This window comes from Pseudophryne corroboree, chromosome 10 (genome assembly GCF_028390025.1).
Source record: "Pseudophryne corroboree isolate aPseCor3 chromosome 10, aPseCor3.hap2, whole genome shotgun sequence".
In the NCBI taxonomy this organism is placed as follows: domain Eukaryota; kingdom Metazoa; phylum Chordata; class Amphibia; order Anura; family Myobatrachidae; genus Pseudophryne; species Pseudophryne corroboree.
The window spans coordinates 81,830,536-81,852,219 of record NC_086453.1 but is presented as its reverse complement, the minus strand read 5'-3'; the positions used below and the strand labels follow the sequence as shown (position 1 = coordinate 81,852,219).

Here is a 21,684-nt window from a genome sequence, read left to right as displayed (position 1 = left end):
TGGAAGGCTCCCTGGGTCAAAGTTCTGCCTGGCATATTCTGCCATGAGGTGCATCTGGGGACCCTAACCCCCCTAAAACCTGTCCAAGCTCCAACTGGACCAAATCGCATTGGTTTCGTCCCAATCAGTGCCGGGGGGACTGAATGCCTAACTGGACAAACAAACAAACAAACAGACCAATTTTTTTTTTTTATATATATATATCAGATATATGGCTCTGGCCCCAAAAGGGGTGGATTTGTTTAGTTTAAACCCTGCCAGTATTTTAAGATGGATAATGAAGGTTATGTGTACCAAGTTTGTAGGAGCCTATGTAGGAGCCTATGCAGAACAAATATTCAGAATTTCACATAGGTAGATAGATAGATAGATAGATAGATAGATAGATAGATAGATAGATAGATAGATAGATAGATAGATAGATAGATAGATAGATAGACAGATATTAGTACTATAATTTCAGTCCTAGAATATATCCTGGAATTATATTAGCTCCTATAATGGACACACAATAAATTAAATTTGCTTCACAATTTATAGACAAAAAATATATAATGGCATAATATACTGTACAATCATAAAAAAATAATATAGATGATGTATATATAATATATATATATATATATATATATATACAGCAAGGGGGAGGCGGCGGCACTCAGAGACTTTCACTTTCAGGTAATCAAAGCAAAAAGTGCATTTTATTTGTCAACGTTTCGAGGGACGAACCCCCTTCTTCAGGACACTGCAAACTAGTGACTGTGCAAAAAAACAACTTAAGTTAAGTTGTTTTTTTGCACAGTCACTAGTTTGCAGTGTCCTGAAGAAGGGGGTTCGTCCCTCGAAACGTTGACAAATAAAATGCACTTTTTGCTTTGATTACCTGAAAGTGAAAGTCTCTGAGTGCCGCCGCCTCCCCCTTGCTGTACATATTGGGGTTGCCATACCCCTAGGAGGGCACCGGAGCGATACCCCACCGGGGACAACGGAGTGCCGGGCTGCTTCCATGTTCTATATATATATATATATAAATATTAGGAACAGGCAATAAAATATTAGGAACAGGCAATAAAAAAAGCAAAATAAAACAAAATTGGAAAAAGTCTCACTAATTTTGTGGCTGCAACATGTTTCGCAGTCTGGTCTGCTTACTCAGATCTGTTTGAAGAGGGTACATAGTAAAACAATATATAACAAAATGTAAAAAAACTGTGAGTTTCTGAACAATGAAAAGGTGTTATATGGGAACTGTATACTGTACCTTGCAATGTGGTATGTGCATTGTGGCTTGGCACTCTACAGTACAGCCATCACATGACCTACACTGGCATGCCAACAGGGGCTGGATTAATTATTTTACCCCTCCCCTGTCCCCTACTGTAACCCACCTGGGGTGACAGCCAGGACTAAGATAGTGGGGGTAGCGGGGTGGGTTAAGTCACAGGGTGTGGTGGCTACGCTAACCCCCCCCCCCTCTAGTGCCAAACTATAACCCCTCCCCCGCATCCTAACCCTAACTGCCCCCCCATCCCCGATAAGTACCTTTTGGGATGTCATCGGTCGGTGTTCCGGAGCCTGGATTCTGAGTGGTGTCGGGATTCCGGTGTCAGTCACATGACCACTGGCATCCCCACTGTAGGTGTGCTGACAATTTTTTAATCTCACCCCTTTTCACCCCTTTGGAGTGGACTTTTCAAAAATCCCTTCTTAGTGGGTGCCTACGTCACAAAACAAAGCTACTGTCCAAATGTCAAGTTCCTAGGGCCTAATTCAGACCTGATCGCTCACTAACTGATTTTTGCAGTCCTGGGTTCGCATAGTCGCCCCCACCGGGGAGTGTATTTTAGCTGTGCAAGTGTGCAATCGCATGTGCAGCCGAGCGGTACAAAAAAACTTTGTGCAGGTTCTGAGTTGCCCAGAACTTACTCAGCCGCTGCGATCACTTCAGCCTGTCCGGGGCCGGGATTGACGTTTTTCCAACCAGTCCCTGAAAACGGTCAGTTGCCACCCACAAACACCTTCTCCCTGTCAATCTTCTTGCGATCGGATGTGCAAATGGATTCTTCACAAAACCCATTGCACAGCAACGTTCCGCTTTGTACCCGTGTGACGCGCCTGCGCATTGCGGTGCATACGCATGCGCAGTTCTCATCCGATTGCAGCGCTGCAAAAAACGCTAGCGAGCGATCATGCAGCATTACCCCCCTAGTCCTCATGGTTCCCGAGATTTCATGATGAGTCAGTGAGTCAGTGACTCAGTCAGTGGTATTTGGCTTTTATAGATATGCAGATAATAATGGTACAGTGTATAGATAGACATTGATGTACAAAAATAAATAAAAAATTAAAATGTTATTAGCTAATGAAATGAAACATGTAGATGTGAATGATTGCTTTGCTATCAGGAGGTTACAATTATAGGAGGAATACATGGTAAAAACAGATGGCAAATATATTAAACATGCTGTAACATGTGTAAGGGGCACTACAGCAGTGTGGGCATAATGTGTAAGGGGCACTGCAACTGTGTGGGCATAACGTGTAAGAGGCATTACTACTGTGTGGGTGTAATGTGTAAGGAGCACTACTACTGTGTGGGTGTAATGTGTAAGGAGCACTACTACTGTGTGGGTGTAATGTGTAAGGAGCACTACTACTGTGTGGGCGTAATGGGAAAAGGTGTACTACTGCTGTGTGGGCATAACGTGTAAGGGGTACTACCACTGTATGTGCATAACATGAATGGAGCACTACAACTATCTTGGTGTAACATGTAAGGGAAACTATTACTGTGTGGGTGTAACGTGTAAGGTGCACTACTACTGTGTGGGTGTAATATGTATGGGGAACTATTACTGTGTGGGTGTAACGTGTAAGGTGCACCACTACTGTGTGGGTGTAATATGTATGGGGAACTACTACTGTGTGGGTGTAATGTGTAAGGTGCACTACTATTGTGTGGGCATAATGTGTAAGGCGCACTACTACATTGATAGCACAACCTCCTTCCCCTGGATATCACAGTCGCTGCCATTGATAGCACCCCCCTGGCATCACAGCTGCCACCAATTCCCCCCCCCCAACAGCTGGAGGATTGGTAGGGACCTCTGTGCATTACTTTGCCCATGGACCTACATTGCTGGCCCTGGCTCCTGGGGCATCCATGAAGTGACTGGTTATACCAAATAGAGGAAGTGTGAGACTCTTAGCCTGTATGTCACACATACATGTAAGAAGTAGATTCTGAGAAGAGCTTGTTCATGTAGGTGGGGGGTGTACTGTGGAGGAAATAGATCTGCAACAACAATGTCATCATCATTCTTCACAACTATCAGTATGTTCTATACCAGGGGTTCCCCATCCCTGTTCTATACCTTCTTATTTGTAAACCACCTATGCATAAATAGCACTGGATACATTTAATATCAGTAAGAACTAGAACAGGAGAGGAATATCATGCCCCTTGTATAATGTACAATCATTATTTGCCTGATAACATTAGTTAACAGAGCAACTTGGTACAGGTCATACTTGCCTACTCTCCCGAAATGGGCGGGAGGCTCCCGAAAATCGGGTGACCCTCCCGGCCCCCCGGAAGAGCAGGCAAGTCTCCCGATTTGCGGGGTCCCCCCTGCCCATCCGCCCACTTAGTGTGTAAAGTGGGCGGTCCGGGCAGTCGATGACGCGATTCTTGCTGTATCGCGTCATCATAGCCACGCCCCCTGCAGTGTAATGCCGGTGATCGCGGCATTACAGAGCGGGGGGCGTGGCTTAAAGGAGGCATCACCGTGACACCCCCCCACCCGCCCTTGCTCCGCCTCCGGCCCACCCCCTCCTTTACGTCACAGCCTCCCCTGCCCGCCTGCTGAGCCAACCTGGCTACTCTCTCCCGCAGAGAACAGCCAGAATGTCGGTAAGTATGGTACAGATGTGGCCTCATACACCTATCCTTTTTGTCCCATATGGTGCAAGATTTTTGTTCATAGTTGATGACTTTTGAATCTGGGAGAGAGCAGACAGGCTGGCACAGTGGTAGGTAATACGGGAAGGAGTGGTTTGTCATAGTGGTAAGAGCTGATGCAGCTCGACGGCCATGTTTGTTTTAATTTGACATGCCCAGAACTTGCCCTTTCTATACTTTCACTGCCCGCCCACTGCAGTCAAATTAATGCCCACTCTCTCTTACTCCACTTGTGACTGATGTGGCCCAATGTGTTGTCTAGTGCAGTGAGAAGTACTATTGCTCTAAACTAACCCAATTCTTCAGCTCCCAAGTAGATAGGTAATAATAAGCAACTTTATGATTTTGTTTTCCTACCAGATGACATTAAAAAAACTTATTGGATTTTAGGATACAATTTGTTTTTTTACTTCTGTTGGCAATTTAGTAAATACTAGTTAAAAGACCGTCAAACTGATGGACACCAAGGCCGGATTATATTAGGAAGGCAGTCGCTACTCACACAGGAACTGCCGGGTTTCTGGACATCCTACTGCTGGGAGCTGGGGCTCTGTCATGCTGAGTGTGTGTTAGGGATGTGCGATGAGGTAAATTGTGTAGCGTTAACCTTTTGTAAATATAGATGCCAGTTATCTGCCTCCTCCTCACCCGCATAATCTGCAGCCCCAGCACGGTCCCGCTCCTCCTCCCGGTCATCGCACTGCTCCCCCGACACAAGGTCTCACCTCTTCCTGCCAGACTGATTCACCTCCGCTCTGAGCGCTGCGGGACCATCTGGCGGTTCCCGCATCCGTTTCCTGGTTACTGCTGCTACTTGTTGTTGAGTCCTGGTATGGCAAGTAACCTGCAGCATAGTATATGAAGGAGGGGTGCAGAGTATGTGGTATATTGCAGAAGCACTATATGGAGGAGGGGGTGCCTTGTATTATAGGGGGCACTATATGGTGGGGTAAGGATGTGCAGTGTGTATATATGGGGGCAGTATATGGTGGGGGTGGAGAATAAGGAAGAGAATGGGGGTGCAGTGTCTATAGGGGCAGTATATGGTGGTGGGGTGCAGTGTACATAGGTAGTGTGTGGGTGTGTGTCCGTGTCACACAGAGGTGACTATATTGAAAAAAATCTGCATCTCTCTCCACTGTCCCCATCTGCCCCTGCCACTCCACTCTCTCCCCAGTCCCTATCTAAGCCAAACCCTCTTCCCCACCATGCCCTATCTGCTCCTACCCCACCTCTCTCCCCAGTCCCTATCTGCCCCTACCCTCCTGCCCTCTTTCTTTCTCCCCCAGTCCCCATCTGTCCCTACCCCATTCTCCACTCCCCAGTCCCTATCTGCCCCTACCCCCACTCTTCACCCCCCAGTCCCCATCTGCCCCTACCCCATTCTCCACTCCTCAGTCGCTATCTGCCCCTACCCCCACTCAAAACCCCCTGGTCCCTATCTGCCCCTACCCCCACTCTCTCTCCCTAGCCCCCTTTCTCTATATGCAGCAAGTGTGAAACAGTCAGATCAGTATTCTTAATATTACCAGCAGCAGGTTAGGAGGCTGTAACATCTCCCTGCAGTTTCACTTTCAGTTTGAGCACATAACAGAGTTGAGGAACAGAGTTGCCTTTTATTTTATAGAATTACTATACTGCATTCTTACACAAACATAAATGGCTGCATATGCAAACCATGTTTGTTCTTTAACAAATGAATACATTTAACTAGTTTGCCTAATATTGTAGTACAGAAACATTGAATGAAAGTCTAGAACAAAGTGTGCCTATTGTTGTGTCTTTCACAAAGTCTGCAGTACTGTAGGCGGTTCCATACGAGAAACAAGGCTCTATTTGTGCTGTTAATCCAATGACACTATGTAACGCCCTCATGCTTTAAGAGTCTGCAGTCTTGCTGACCACAGAAGTCTGTTTAAGCAACCATCTTTAGAATCTGCATTGTATTGTGTACTTTAATGATATTTGTCAAATACTTCACATCCATTAGACTATTGCAAAATCACAAGCACCTACACTGTATTTTGCTGCATCAGAAAGTAAAAGGACAAACAGCCCATATATTTGTTTTGCACTGTGCAGACATAAAAAACTGAGAGTACTCAGCCAAGCACAGACCAACTCTGACAATCTGCCCCCAAATCAGTGTCCAGTTCAGCCATCAGGTCAATTTGAAAACATATATTTGTTACTTTGGGCAGGGCCATAACTAGGTACGTGCGGAGGGGGCACGACACATAGCGATGCAGGGTAGGGGGTGCGGTTGGCGGCACTTGTCAATTATCTCTTACTGCTGCTTCCCCCCTTTTTGAAGCCCAGCATCTCCTGACCGCCCCTGTCTCCTACCTTGACCTGTTCTGTCGCTAATTCCTACACAACATTCAGTCACACTGTCTTTTATTACATTTCAGGATGCTGACATACCCGGGATTTGAGCCCACTGACTATGGCATTGCAGTCAGACAATTTATTCATTGAGCCATCTGTCCTTGCATAGAAAGGTAGATAATTCTAAGCTAGAGAATTCCAACTATTTGAAGCCTACCTTGTACTTTGTGAAAAAATGTTCAGCATTTTGGCTGAGCAGATCTGTGTAGTGTGCGGCTGCAAGGGATTGGATGTGTGACTGCACACTACATAGATCTGCTCAATTGCAATGCTAATTTTTTTTTTTTTTTACAAAGTAACAGTAGATTCATATAGTGTTCATAGGTTTTATGTAGGATCAAATAGCTGAATGAGTAGGGTGTTTGATTAGAATTCAACAGGTTATAGGTTTGAATCCTGACCATGGCAGTACATTGGAATGTGTTATTTAATAAAGGGTATTGTGTAAGTGAATAACAGTGAGCTCTCAAGTTAAGTGCATGAATGTAGTATAAAGGGGATTTGTGTCCAAATCCATTTTCTTGCAGTGGTCTATAAATGTGTATTATGGGGCATCACAGCATGGACTTTCTCTGGGATCAATCTTGTCATCATTACCCCTTCTCCACGAGGCATGCGCCTTATGTCTCTATTGGAAAAATTGGGGGAGAAGGGTGGCGGCAGTTCTGTCTCTGGCACAGGGCACCCTAAAGTGTAGTTACGGCTCTGAGTGTGGGGGAGATGCACCAAACATTCTGAAGTGGAGAAGATGTTCATCGAAAACCAATCAGCATCTTGATACCAAGTACATCCTGTAAAATAATAGGTAGAGGCTGAAGTGTTGCAACTTCTCCACTTGTCCTCTTTGGAAGGTTTGATACCTCTCCCCCTATGTCCTATTTTTAGTTTAATCTCTTTTTCACACTTGCCTAACTTCCTGGAAATATCCGGGAGACTCCTGAACTTTCTGCGTTTGAAATTTGTTGTTTGACAGCCCAATGCACCATAATACACTGAGGGCCTACTTCAAGGTTGATTGCAAAACAACATTTTACTCTAATGGGCAAAACCATGGCCCTCATTCCGAGTTGTTCGCTCGCAAGGCGAATGTAGCAGAGTTACACACGCTAAGCCGCCGCCTACTGGGAGTGAATCTTAGCTTCTTAAAATTGCGACCGACGTACGCGCAATATTGCGATTACAAACGAGTTAGCAGTTTCAGAGTAGCTCCAGACTTACTCTGCCTGTGCGATCATTTCAGTGCTTGTCGTTCCTGGTTGACGTCACAAACACACCCAGCGTTCGCCCAGGCACTCCCACCGTTTCCCCGGCCACTCCTGCGTTTTTTCCGGAAACGGTAGCGTTTTCAGCCACACGCCCCTGAAACGCCGTGTATCCGCCCAGTAACACCCATTTCCTGTCAATCACATTACGATCGCCGGAGCGAAGAAAAAGCCGTGAGTAAAAATACTTTCTTCATAGTAAAGTTACTTGGCGCAGTCGCAGTGCGAACATTGCGCATGCGTACTAAGCGGATTTTCACTGCGATGCGATGAAAAATACCGAGCGAACAACTCGGAATGAGGGCCCATGTGCACTGCAGGTGAGTCAGATGTAACATGCAGAGAGAGTTAGATTTGGGTGGGGTGTGTTCAAACTGAAATCTAAATTGCAGTGTAAAAATAAAGCAGCCATTATTTACCCTGCACAGAAACAATATAACCCACACAAATCTAACTCTCTCTGCACATGTTATATCTGCCTCCCCTGCAGTGCATATGGTTTTGCTCATTAGAGGAAAATGTTGTTTTGCAATCAACCTTGAATTAGGCCCTGAAAGCGGTGTGGCTTAAAATGAAGAAAATAGATGTCCTTGAAATTACTGTCTAATTCCTGACCTTAATCCATTACTGCCCCTGACTAACCTGACAAACACTGCAAGGAAAATTGGACACATGGACAAACTTTGCTCTATCCAGGAGTTCAGAGTAAACACCAGGATTACTGGCTGTAATAGCAGCCAAATGTAAGTATCAACCAAGGGGCGTGACTACTAAATGTCAATCTCAAATGTTTTTTTTTTGGTGTCCGTGAGACTCACAATTAAAATATCCCTTTAAAACAAAATAAAGGATGCAGCACATTCTTAATCCAGCAGCGCATTCTCAATCCTCCATATTTATCTTCAGATCTCTTCTGCCCATTGTACAGCTTGTGGGGCAGATGTAACATGTGCAGAGAGCTTTAGGTATGAGAGGAGCATGTCCAAACTCAAATCTAAATTGCAGTGTAAAAATAAAACTACCCAGCATTTGTGGGTTACATGCAAAAGCAGCCAGTATTTACCCTGCATGCTAAAACAATAAGGCCGGGATGTAATGAAGTCCAAGTTTGACGGCTCTGTGCAGAGACTGACTAGCCCACAGGGGTACAGGGGAACCCCCCGATAGGCCCCACTACCTGTGGTTCCTCCTCCTCCTCTAGGGATCAGGTTCAAGACTCTATCCTAGTGCACATGAATTATGCATTATACATATGTTACATTATACTTCATAAGAATATGGTTTATTATATATTTACCAAGGGGCACAGAACATGTACTCTGTAACGGTTAGCCAAACCTCTGTGGTGGCTGGCCACGCCCTTAAGTATGGGCTCCTACAACAGCATCCCCCCGGTGGGCCCTTCATTCCCCAGTCCGACACTGGCTGTGTGGGATGCTGGCTGAACTAGGGCGTCTTTTACATCCAGCCCTGTATGTCTATGAACCCCTTGCATCGAAACATGGCTTGTTCCAGATTTTACTTATTTTTTATTTTGCTTTGCTTCTAACTTAGGGTGAAATTGAATAAACAGCGAGTTGCATGCTGTGTGGGACTCTGTCTGGGTCAGCCCGTATATTTAAAGTGCAATCATTCACATGGCAAAACCAGGCTATTCAATTTTACACTTATACCCTTTTCACACCAGAAATGCCGGGGTCTTACCCGGGAATACGGTCCCTGGCTCATGCAGGGACATTCCCGGGTAAGACCCCTTGCATACCGCAGTCAGCAGCCCGGCATATTGCCGGGTTGCTGACGTCAGCAGTGACGCGGCGGGGGCGGCTCAATTTATTTATTATTATTTATTTCTTTATTAGCAGTTTCTTATATAGCGCAGCATATTCCGTTGCGCTTTACAATTGGAACAACAGTTATAGAACAAAACTGGGCAAAGACAGACAGACATAGAGGTAGGAAGGCCCTGCTCGCAAGCTTACAATCTATAGGGAAATAGGCATTGATACACAAGGATAGATGCAACCTGTTACAAAATGGTTCCCCAGATTGCTAGGTTCTTAATTGGTTGTATGATATGATCACCCAGCAATGTTGGAAGACAAAATGTGAGGTTATGTGGACTGTACAGAGGGGATGTAATTGGATAGGGAAGCATTGAAGGTTATGTGTGTGGGTCTGAAATTTGGTAGGCTTGTCTGAAGAGATGAGTTTTCAGGGAACGTTTAAAGGTTTGGAGACTAGAGGAGAGTCTTATTGTGCGTGGGAGTGCATTCCACAGAGTGGGTGAAGCCCGGGTAAAGTCCTGTAATTTTGAGTGGGAACAGGTAATACATGTGGATGAGAGACGCAAATCTTGTGCAGAGCGGAGAGGTCTGGTAGGGAGATATTTTGAGATGAGTGAGGAGATGTATGCAGATGGTGCAGTTTGGTTAATAGCCTTGTATGTAAGTAAAAGTATTTTATATTTGACACAGTAGAATACCGGTAACCAATGGAGGGACTGACAAAGCGGATCAGCAGATGAAGAACATCTGGCGATGAAGATTAGCCTCGCAGCAGCATTTAAAATGGATTGAAGTGGTGAGAGCCTATGTTTGGGAAGACCAGTAAGGAGACTATTACAATAATCAATGCGGGAGATGATGAGTGCATGGATTAGAGTTTTTGCAGTGTCTTGTATAAGATAAGGGCGTATTTTGGATATGTTTTTAAGGTGCATGTAACATGATTTAGAGACAGATTGAATGTGTGGAACAAAGGACAGTTCAGAGTCAAGGGTGACACCTAGACAACGAGCTTGTGGGGTGGGGTGGATAATTGCATTGTCAACAGTTATGGAGATATCAGGTTGGTAACTACTCTTAAATTACTAGTAAAATTTGGATATCCTATCTCCTGCGCTCTCCCAGTTCACTTATTCAAAGAAGGAGTAGACCTTTACTTATCTTTAAAGGCCGGTGATCTCTTTCACGTCCCACTTCCTTCTCAATAAATTTCAATGTAAGTGATAATGGATGGTATATGTCCAATGGTCCAATAATAAACCATGTAAAAGAAATAAAACACAATCTAGTGTGATACCATCATAAAAAGCCCTTTGTTAAGGACAATGTACCATAAATTCATTGATTTCAATCTCTAATGAGTGTGATCCACACATATGTATAAAATACAATTTCTTTAATACTAAAAAAATTCCAGTCATGGAATACAATTCAATCACATAGGGATATGGCATATATCCACTTTTACATCCAATGATTTGTGAGGGTGGCTTCCTACCAAATTTGGAAATTTTGAAGTGCTTATAAAAAAGCTGTGCAGATGTTTCAGCAATCCCGGGAAAGGCAGCTCCAATGGTCAGCACCCCGTCCTCTCCTCGTCTGGTACGTCCGCCACGAATCCTCACCGTCCGCCAAAACGTTTCGATCAAATTTGTTGATCTTTGTCAAGGCATAATCTGGTGGCCTCCTTTTCCAGCCCTTTATACCCTTATGAATTAGTATTCCCAATTGCTGGGAGGAGCCACTCTCACTTACAATTAACACTTATTTCATATACAGTACATCCTTAGATCCAAATTTAACATCCATGAGCTATTTCATAAAACAATCTATTATCCCTTTATTCGATTACACATAATGTTAACCAATTAAAAAGTAAATAAAAACATAAAAAACACAAAATAACGAGGACCGGAAGTGTAATATGCAACCAGGATTAACCTCCGCTTATCCTCCTTTAATGGTTCCGCATGACAGAGGAGAGAAATAAGGCCCCGTCCACCTGACCGCAACTTCCGGTCACATGATCATCCGGTCACATGATCACGGCCGTCCGCAATGATGTGGCCTGTACCGCTACTGCCAAGGAGTGGTTCTTATCTCCATCCTCCAATGTATGTGCCTTCCTTTCTATCTATGTTCTCACATTTATTGATAGCTTTCTCGATACTTCTATCACTATAGCCACTCTCTTTGAATTTCTTTATCATTGTATCAGCTTGTTCCTTGATATATAAGGAATGGGGTTGAGACACATGCACTCTCATCCCACTTCAAGAATATTCATAATAAAGATACTAAACAGTTAAAAATATTTGGAGCATTAAAACAAGTAAAGGGGAGCTGGAGATGTAATAACATAGCTGCAACCCTAGCAAAAACTGAAATGCAATATATACATTCCTTGAAAACTTTAGTCCCGGGCGGCCTGAACAAGGACTTTGAAGTCAAATGGTTCCTTAATTAGAATTAACCCAGAGTAAATCGATACATGTTAAGGGATCCATTCTGTGTATTTATTATTTTTATTCTCATTATGTTGTGATAAGAACATTAAACTCTTTATATGGAAGTTTCTGTTAAGGAAAAGTAAAAGAAATTTCTCTTTCCAGGAAACAACATGGCAACGTATACATTTCCGCCCTTACACTTTGATTGTATTGTAATGGATAAGAACTGTGCTGCTTAATTTCCTTTTGGAATTTGAGATATGGCCGCCGATGAACTTCCGCCCATAATATATCATGTGACCGGATGATTCATTGAACGCAATACAAGTTATATTATTGCGGGCGGCTGTGGTCGTACTTCCGCCCATAATTTATCACGTGACCGGATGACTCATTGGGCGCAGTACAGGCCACATCATTGCGGACGGCCGTGATCATGTGACCGGATGATCATGTGACCGGAAGTTGCGGTCAGGTGGACGGGGCCTTATTTCTCTCCTCTGTCATGCGGAACCATTAAAGGAGGATAAGCGGAGGTTAATCCTGGTTGCATATTACACTTCCGGTCCTCGTTATTTTGTGTTTTTTATGTTTTTATTTACTTTTTAATTGGTTAACATTATGTGTAATCGAATAAAGGGATAATAGATTGTTTTATGAAATAGCTCATGGATGTTAAATTTGGATCTAAGGATGTACTGTATATGAAATAAGTGTTAATTGTAAGTGAGAGTGGCTCCTCCCTGCAATTGGGAATACTAATTCATAAGGGTATAAAGGGCTGGAAAAGGAGGCCACCAGATTATGCCTTGACAAAGATCAACGAATTTGATCGAAACGCGTTGGCGGACGGTGAGGATTCGTGGCGGACGTACCTGACGAGGAGAGGACGGGGTGCTGACCATTGGAGCTGCCTTTCCCGGGATTGCTGAAACATCTGTACAGCTTTTTTATAAGCACTTTAAAATTTCCAAATCGGGTAGTAAGCCACCCTCACAAATCATTGGATGTAAAAGTGGATATATGCCATATCCCTATGTGATTGAATTGTATTCCATGACTGGAATTTTTTTAGTATTAAAGAAATTGTATTTTATACATATGTGTGGATCACACTCATTAGAGATTGAAATCAATGAATTTATGGTACATTGTCCTTAACGAAGGGCTTTTTATGATGGTATCACACTAGATTGTGTTTTATTTCTTTTACATGGTTTATTATTGGACCATTGGACATATACCATCCATTATCACTTACATTGAAATTTATTGAGAAGGAAGTGGGACGTGAAAGAGATCACCGGCCTTTAAAGATAAGTAAAGGTCTACTCCTTCTTTGAATAAGTGAACTGGGAGAGCGCAGGAGATAGGATATCCAAATTTTACTAGTAATTTGATAGCTTCATTGGGGTGAGGGTTTCACCCCTTTTTGGATATCCATTCCTCTGCTGCTTGTGAGCGCATTTTCATGCAGGTGTCATTTTTTTACCATTTTCCTGGTAACTACTCTTAGCTGGTGGGAAAATAATTAATTCTGTTTTGGAAATGTTGAGTTTGAGGTGGCGAGATGACATTCAAGATGAAATGGCAGACAGGCATCCAGTGACACGAGCCAATAAAGATGGTGACAAATCTGGGGAGGATAGGTAGATATGAGTATCATCAGCGTACAAATGATACTGAAATCCGAAAGAGCTAATTAGTTTACCAAGAGAGGAGGTATATAATGAGAAAAGCAGAGGACCTAAGACTGAGCCTTGTGGTACTCCAACTGATAGAGGTAGAGAAGAGGAGGTAGAGTCAGATAAGTGAACACTCAAAGAGCGATTAGATAGGTAGGATGAGAACCAAGTAAGGGCTGTGTCCTGAAGACCTAGGGATTGAAGTGTTTGTATGAGAAGAGAGTGGTCAACAGTGTCAAAAGCAGCAGAGAGATCTAGAAGAATAAGTAGTGTGTAATGGCCTTTTGATCTAGCACTGACTAGATCATTCACTACTTTGGTCAGTGCCATCTCTGTGGAGTGTTGGGCACGAAAGCCTGACTGAAGTGGGTCCAATAAGTTGTAGGAGTTAAGAAAGTGTGTAAGATGAGTGTAGGCAAGTCTCTCAAGTAGCTTGGAGGGACTGGGTAGCTGAGAAATGGGACGGTAGTAAGAGAGTGTGTTTGGGTCAGAGTTGTGTTTTTTTAGAATGGGAGTAATCACTGCATGTTTAAACAGAGAGGGAAAGATACCAGTAGAGAGAGAGAGATTACAGATTTTAGTTAAGGTTGGGATAAGCACAGGAGACAAAGTTTTACTGACCTGTGAGGGTATAGGATCAAGAGGAGAGGTAGTGGAGTAGGAGGATGAAAAGAGTGTTGATACTTCATCTTCACTTGTGGGATCAAATGAAGAGAAAGTGCCAGAGGGTTCAGGTAGGGAATTGAGCAGGTCACTGGCTGAGTTAGAGCATACCATTTCATCTCGGATTTTATCAATCTTATCCTTGAAGTAGGAAGCAAGTTCTTGTGCACTGATAGTAGCTAGTGGGGGAGGTGAGGGAGGGTAAAAAGTGATTTAAATGTATTAAAAAGTCGCTTGGGGTTTGTGGCATGATAAGAGATGAGAGATTGGAAATATGTTTGTTTGGCAGTGTCCAGGGCCTGACGATAGGAGTGGTAGGTAGTCTTATATGTGAGAAAGTCACTTGGATTCTGAGATTTCCGCCACTGACGTTCTACTTTACGTGACAATTTTTGTAGGTGTCTTGTTGATTTAGAGTGCCATGGTTGGCATCTAAGCCTACGTGTAGTGTGATGGGTAGCTGGAGCCACTTCATCAAGGGCACTCTTTAGGGTCTGGTGCAGGTGGGATACAGCAATGTCAGATGTGGTGAATGTAGAGATTGGTGAGAGTAGTTTGTGCAGAGAAGTGGAAAGTTGTTGAAAATTTATTTTGTTAGTATTTCTGCAGGTTAGAGGAGGCTTGCTTGGTTTTAGTGTCCTAGAATTTAAAGTAATAGAAGAGATTGTGAAGGTGATCAGGTTGTGATCAGAGAGAGGGAAAGGAGTGTTAGTGAATTCAGAAACTGAGCGGAGCCTGGTGAACACAAGATCAAGGCAGTGGCCCTCCTGGTGAGTAGAGGAGTCAAGAGATCACATGATCTCCAAGCGCCGCCTGCTACATAGAGAATGAACGGGAGCCGGGGCACATTGACCCGGCTCCCGTTCACACTGACCAGGTTCCCGGGAAGATCCCGGGACCAACCCTGGTCGATTGCAGGGTTGAGATGCCCGGGCAGGGATCCCGGGATTTTGACCCTGTACCCTTTCACACTGGGAAATTTCCCGGGTTGGTGCGCGTTCATGTGCAATAACCCGGGAAATTTTGGTCTGTGTGAAAGGGGTATAAGAGTCAGCCCCTGTACCAAAAACGGAACACTTAAGCTTTGTGTACATGTACCTATATGTATCATTTCACTTAAAAATGCTTTACCAAAAGATTATCAAGTTAATTATCTGTGCGAAACATCGGTTACTGCTTGCTACTTCTGTAGTGGTACATTAATTATTTATGAGCAAGGCGCATGATTGGGAAATTAATATTTTTGCACTGGGTTTGGCTGATTTATTTGACCCTCATCAAATGCTTATTGCTGCTCATGCTGAAAGTAACATTTGTGAAGTATAGGCCTGATTCAGAGATGTACGTAAACCCAATGGTTTGTGCATCTGCAATGATGGGGCAGCTGCACATGCGCAGGACCTGTCTTATGCATATGCAGGCGGCATTGGCGTTTCTATAATGGGTGCAATGTGTGCAGTGCACACGGGCCCCTGGGTCCAGGGGGGCCCACACCGCACACACTGCACCCATTTAAACACTTACCTTACCGGAGTCCAGCGGCGGGTGCAGCGATCACAGTGAAAATGGCCACCGCACATGCGCGATAGCCAAATTGGTCTCCGGATCATGGCGGGCGCCATGTTTCCGGAGACCTGCGCATGTGCAGTAGACTACGGCCAAACGCTGGAGTCTACAGCACCGTTCAGAGGAGGGGGCCCACCCGGAGGTGCACACGGGCCCCCTCCTCTGTAAAAACGCCCCTGGCAGGCGGGGGGATGGGTGGAGCTGGTCAGTGCATCTAGAAAATGGGGGGGTGTCACTCCCCATTCTCTGGGAGTGGAGAGGTCAGGGCCTGGGTCTTTGGATTTCCTGGCCCAAAGTAGCATGAGCAACCCGCCATACTGTGTAACCTGAGGATGGCTGCATCTCTAGGTGCAGCAGTGGATCACACAAGACGTTTCCTGCTGCTTTTTCGCCCAAAGACGCAGCTTCTGTATGAACTATGTACAACTCTGAATCAGGTCCTATGGGAGAGATGTATTATAGCAGCACAGATTGTGCCGCTATAACACTTCATGCTTTGCCTCATTACCAAGGTGAAGCAGGAAGGAGCATCAACAAGATGTATAAATATCTAATTTGCTGGAGCGGAGGAGTGAAAACTCACCACTCCGGCAGTCCCCGCCTGAGCACACAGTGCATCAGCTTTATGCTGATGCGCTGTGTCTCTCCCCGGCCGGCTCCAGGGCACATGTGCAAGACCTCGCCCTGCGTTCGGCCAGCCACTCCCCCGTTTATCCAGACACTCCTGCGTTTTATCCTGGCACGCCTGCGTTTTTCCGCACACTCCCAGAAAATGCATGTAGTGTAGTGATGTAGTTCAGCGTGTAGGGGATGTAGTATAGTGATGTAGTGCAGTGGATAGGGGAATGTACTGCAGTGATGAAGTGTCATGATATAGTGCATTGTATGGGATCACACTGAGGAGCATGTAGTTGAACACGCTGGTGGGGCATGTGACACATAGGGCATTTGAGGCACATAGGAGAATAATGGGGGTAATGCCAAGTTGATCGCAGCAGGAAATTTTTTTGCAGTTGGGCAAAACCATATGCACTGCAGGGGGAAGATATAACATTTGCAGAGAGAGTTAGATTTGGGTGGGTTATTTTGTTTCTGTGCAGGGTAAATACTGGCTGCTTTATTTTTACACTGCAATTTAGACTGCAGATTGAACTCACCACACCCAAATCTAACTCTCTCTGCACGTTATATCTGCCTCCCCTGCAGTGCACATGGGGGGTCATTCCGAGTTGTTCGCTCGCAAGCTGCTTTTAGCAGCTTTGCACACGCTAAGCCGCCGCCTACTGGGAGTGAATCTTAGCTTATCAAAATTGCGAACGAAAGATTCGCAATATTGCGATAAGACATCTCTGTGCAGTTTCTGAGTAACTCGAGACTTACTCGGCATCTGCGATCAGTTCAGTGCTTGTCGTTCCTGGTTTGACGTCACAAACACACCCAGCGTTCGCCCAGACACTCCTCCGTTTCTCCAGCCACTCCCGCGTTTTTCCCAGAAACGGTAGCGTTTTTTCGCACACACCCATAAAACGGCCAGTTTCCGCCCAGAAACACCCACTTCCTGTCAATCACATTACGATCACCAGAACGAAGAAAAAACCGTGAGTAAAATTCCTAACTGCATAGCAAATTTACTTGGCGCAGTCGCAGTGCGGACATTGCGCATGCGCACTAAGTGGAAAATCGCTGCGATGCGAAGAAATTTACCGAGCGAACAACTCGGAATGACCCCCATGGTGTTGCTCAACTGCTAACAAAAATCCTGCTGCGATCAACTCAGAATTACCCCCATTGGCCCTCATTCCGAGTTGTTCGCTCGCTAACAGATTTTAGCAGCATTGCACACGCTAAGCCGCCGCCCTCTGGGAGTATATCTTAGCAGAATTGCAAACGAAAGAGTAGCAGAATTGCGAATAAATAATTCTTAGCAGTTTCTGAGTAGCTCGAGACTTACTCCTACACTGCGATCAGCTCAGCCCGTTTCGTTCCTGGTTTGACGTCACAAACACGCCCTGCGTTCGGCCAGCCACTCCCCCGTTTCTCCAGACACTCCTGCGTTTTATCCTGGCACGCCTGCGTTTTTCCGCACACTCCCAGAAAACGGTCAGTTTCCGCCCAGAAACACCCACTTCCTGTCAATCACACTCCGATCACTTCAACGATGAAAATTCTTTGTTCGGACGTGAGTAAATCTACTAAGTTTGGTGCTAAAATATATAGCGCATGCGCACTGCGTACCATGTGCATGCGCATTTTTGCCTTAATCGCTCCGTTGCAAAAATCGGCAATGAGCGAACAACTCGGAATGACCCCCATTGTCCGATAGTAATCCCCTTTTTAAATTTTTTTTATACTCTGATCATTTTAGTCTGACGGTTTGTTTTGCTGGTTTTCTTTTGGGGAGGGGGCGCGCCAAATTACTGCCTTGCCCCAGGTGACGAAAATTCTAGTTTCGGCCCTGCTAACCATTACAGAGTACATGTTCTCTGCCCCTTGATAAATATATAATAAACCATATTTGTGTGAAGTATAATGTAACATAAGTATAATACATAATTGAAGTGCACTAGGATAGATCCCTAGAGGAGGAGTAGGGCCCATCGGCAGTGGGGCCCACCGGGAGATCCCCTTCTTCCCCTCTGGGCCAGATCATCGTCACATAAGCATACCTCCCAACTGTCCCGATTTTCGCGGGACAGTCCCGTTTTTTGGGGTCTGTCCCGCTGTCCCACCCGCGGGCCGCAGTATCCCGCGGTGGGGGGGGAAAGTTGGGAGGCTCAGTCTCTCGCTGCCCTGCTTAGCAGAGCAGCGGTGAATAGACGCTGTGCGCATGCGCACAGCGTCTATTCATTGTAGACAGAGGGAGAGGGGGCATGCCAGCGGCTCACGGAGCGCTGGGCATGCCCCCTCAGTGATGAAATCGGGGGCGTGGCTCGCGATCGCGGGTCTTCCCGTGAAGCCACGCCCCCTTTGCATAGACCACACCCCCTTTTCGGGAGCGCGCACGGCTTCGCCGCGCGTGTGTCCCTCTTTCAAGGCAGCCAAAGTTGGGAGGTATGCATAAGACATATTCTTGCATCCACTTGCTTTTATTCATTTTGGTAAATTTGGATCATATAATAAGAACACTCCTTGGTTTCATTTGAAGGTTAAATAATGTTTTAGATTTTCAAACAAATCATAGCAGCACTGTGTAATTGTCAATGTCCCTGAGAAAGGCAATAAGCTCTGTTGTGTTACATTATTTTTTAATGGGATGCGGCCTCCAAACACATATTTATAATTTACTGGATATGCTGACCTTCGCATAAAGCATTACTATCTCATTATACGGAGAGAACAGTATCTATTGCAAAATGATAGCTTTTGCAATATTGAGATAACTAACATTTTGGAATACAAAGGGCTTGATCCTATTAGGTATAAAGGGGGAAAGTGTCTATTGCAGTGGCACCACAACTTGCCCCTCTCGCAAACCGATCTCACCTCCAACTCACGGATTTAGTATGCTACCCAGTAGGGGTTCAAACAAAAATCAGCGGCTCCGAAAGTAACGTGAGTGTGGCATATAGCAGCACTTATTTACTAAACAATCCGATTCGCGGCTAATAGGTTCGAGCCCAAAGAATTATGGGAAGGTAGATATCACTAGAGGACACTTATTATGCTGCTATTAGCTCTTTCTACTTTGCCTCTTATCAAGGCAATCTATGGATGTCTTGCAGTGCATCAGCCTAGTGCTGATACGCTGTATATTACCTCCTGCCCGGCCCACTGTGCATGTGTGAGATATCGCAAACATCGGGGGTAATTCTGAGTTGATCACAGCAGGAACTTTTTTAGCAGTTGGGCAAAACCATACGCACTGCAGGGGAGGCAGATATAACAAGTGCAGAGAGAGTTAGATTTGGGTGTGGTGTGTTCAATCTGCAGTCTAAATTGCAGTGTAAAAATAAAGCAGCCAGTATTTACCCTGCACAGAAACAAAATAACCCACCCAAATCTAACTCTCTCTGCAAATGTTATATCTGCCCCCCCCCCCCCTGCAGTGCACATGGTTTTGTCCAATTGCTAACAAACTTGCTGCTGCGATCAACTCAGAATTACCCCCATCGTGAGATCTCGTGTGCAGCCCAGACCCCACAGAAGCTACCCAACCATCACAAATTTGTAAACATACTGGTAGGTAATCGTTCCCATATGTGGAAAAAACGATAAGCAACAAAAGTGCACTTATCTTTTTTTAATAACATCTGAATGATTTTACCTCACCATACAACAGTATGGTGACAACAAAATCGTTAGATGTTTGCAGATAATGGTCCTGATTCATGGTTGCAAGTAAAGCAAAGAAAGCAAGCAACTGGGCAAAAACATGTTGCATTGCAGGTGGGTCAGATGTAACATGTGCAGAGAAATGTAGATTTGGGTGAGTTATATTTTTTCTGTGCAGGATGAATACTGGCTGCTTTTGCATGTAGCCCACAAATGTTAGATGGCTTTATTTTTACTCTGCAATTAAGATATCAGTTTGAACACATCACACCCAAATCTAACTCTCTCTGGGCCTAATTCAGAGCTGATCGCACCCTGGAACCCATTGTGTTGTGCGCACGTGCAGCGGCTGCACTGCGCATGTGCACACAGTGATTCGCTAAAGCATCTCACTGGTGCGATTGCCTCTGCCTGATTAACAGGCAGAAGCGGTGGCGAGGGGGCGTGCCAGCAGCGTTTAAACGCCATTGGGGGGCACGGTCCGGACAATCCAGGCGTGTCCGGACCATTGCTGGGGCGGGCCACCACAGCGGCTGCGTGACGTCACATGCAGCTACTACAACCCAAAACATGGGCAGGCTACACAGGCAGGGAGCTGCTCACCGGGTGCAAAAGTATCACCGCCGTGCGATGCTTTCGCACATTTTGCGGGGGAAGGGGGGGAGGTCCTGGCATGTGGGGCAGACTAGCCTTGTGCTGGGCGTCCCACCGCATGTCAGAGATTGTTTTTAGCACATCTACGATCATCTTTATTTCCCCCCATCTGTACATGTTCCATCTGCCCCAACTACGATGCAACATAGTTTTGCCCAGTTGCATTCTTTTTTTGTTTTACTTACAAACAAGAGGCCCAATGTAAAGAAGACATTTTCCCCTATGTTATCTGCTTCCATACTTACTGATGCTCAGTATAAGTGTCACATAGCGCTGGTTATAACACATTTGGCACTGACCACCTCTTCTTTCTTACATCTTCCCCGACCTGTCTGAGATAGTGTGGTACAATGATCACATCGTAACTGTATTATTTAGAATGAGCGTGTGTGTGTGTGTGTGTGTGTGTGTGTGTGTGTGTAATGCTCTTTTTGTTACTCTCCACAAGATTAGAGGCAATTGTACAGTGCACACACTGATACAGTGCCATACACTGCCGTCACTTACCGAATCACTGCATTTGCACTCCATGTGAGAAGAAAAAGGAATGTGAACGTTTGAATCTTCATCGTGCTTCTAGCTTCGTCCTGGCAGAACGTGTCTTATGGTCAGGAAAGAAGTGTGAATGCTGCTTAGTGAGACCCGTCTGTTCAGCTAACTTCCTCTAACAGGGTTGCACGAGTAACTTTTACATTTTGTCAAGAGCTTGCTGTGGGTTTTCTTTCACAATTCAGTGGGCAGGAAGCTTGTAATGCGATTTGATGCGTGTGTGTCACAGATACGGCCCTGTCACTTGTCAGTCTGTGGTCTAGGCATTTCGGCGATAATTGGTGATCACATGACACATGACTAATCATGAGATTAGTCTGCTGATGGACAGTTTCAATAAGCTGAATAGGGCACGGGGAAGTGGGTCATTTCTCATTAACTGTTACGAGGAAACTGAGAAGAGTGGCAAAAACTTATTCCAAAAATGTATACAGATAGCACAAGTATTTA

General features: G+C 45.0%; 1 protein-coding gene across 3 annotated transcripts in view; it reads right to left on the bottom strand.

Annotated features, from left to right (window-relative positions):
* Window positions 1-21,475, bottom strand: part of LOC134966074 (cathepsin D-like) — a 71,725-nt gene extending 50,250 nt beyond the window's left edge. The window contains exon 1 of one of the 3 annotated variants that reach the window (XM_063942540.1): window positions 21,193-21,475. In XM_063942540.1, coding sequence (XP_063798610.1) covers window positions 21,193-21,254 — 62 coding nt within the window. In that variant the 5' untranslated portion in view covers window positions 21,255-21,475. Of the gene's footprint in view, window positions 1-1,109; window positions 1,150-20,930; window positions 20,990-21,192 lie in introns of those variants that run through there. The other 2 variants (XM_063942542.1, XM_063942541.1) reach the window with 2 other exon arrangements.
* Between the last annotated feature and the right edge of the window lie 209 nt (window positions 21,476-21,684).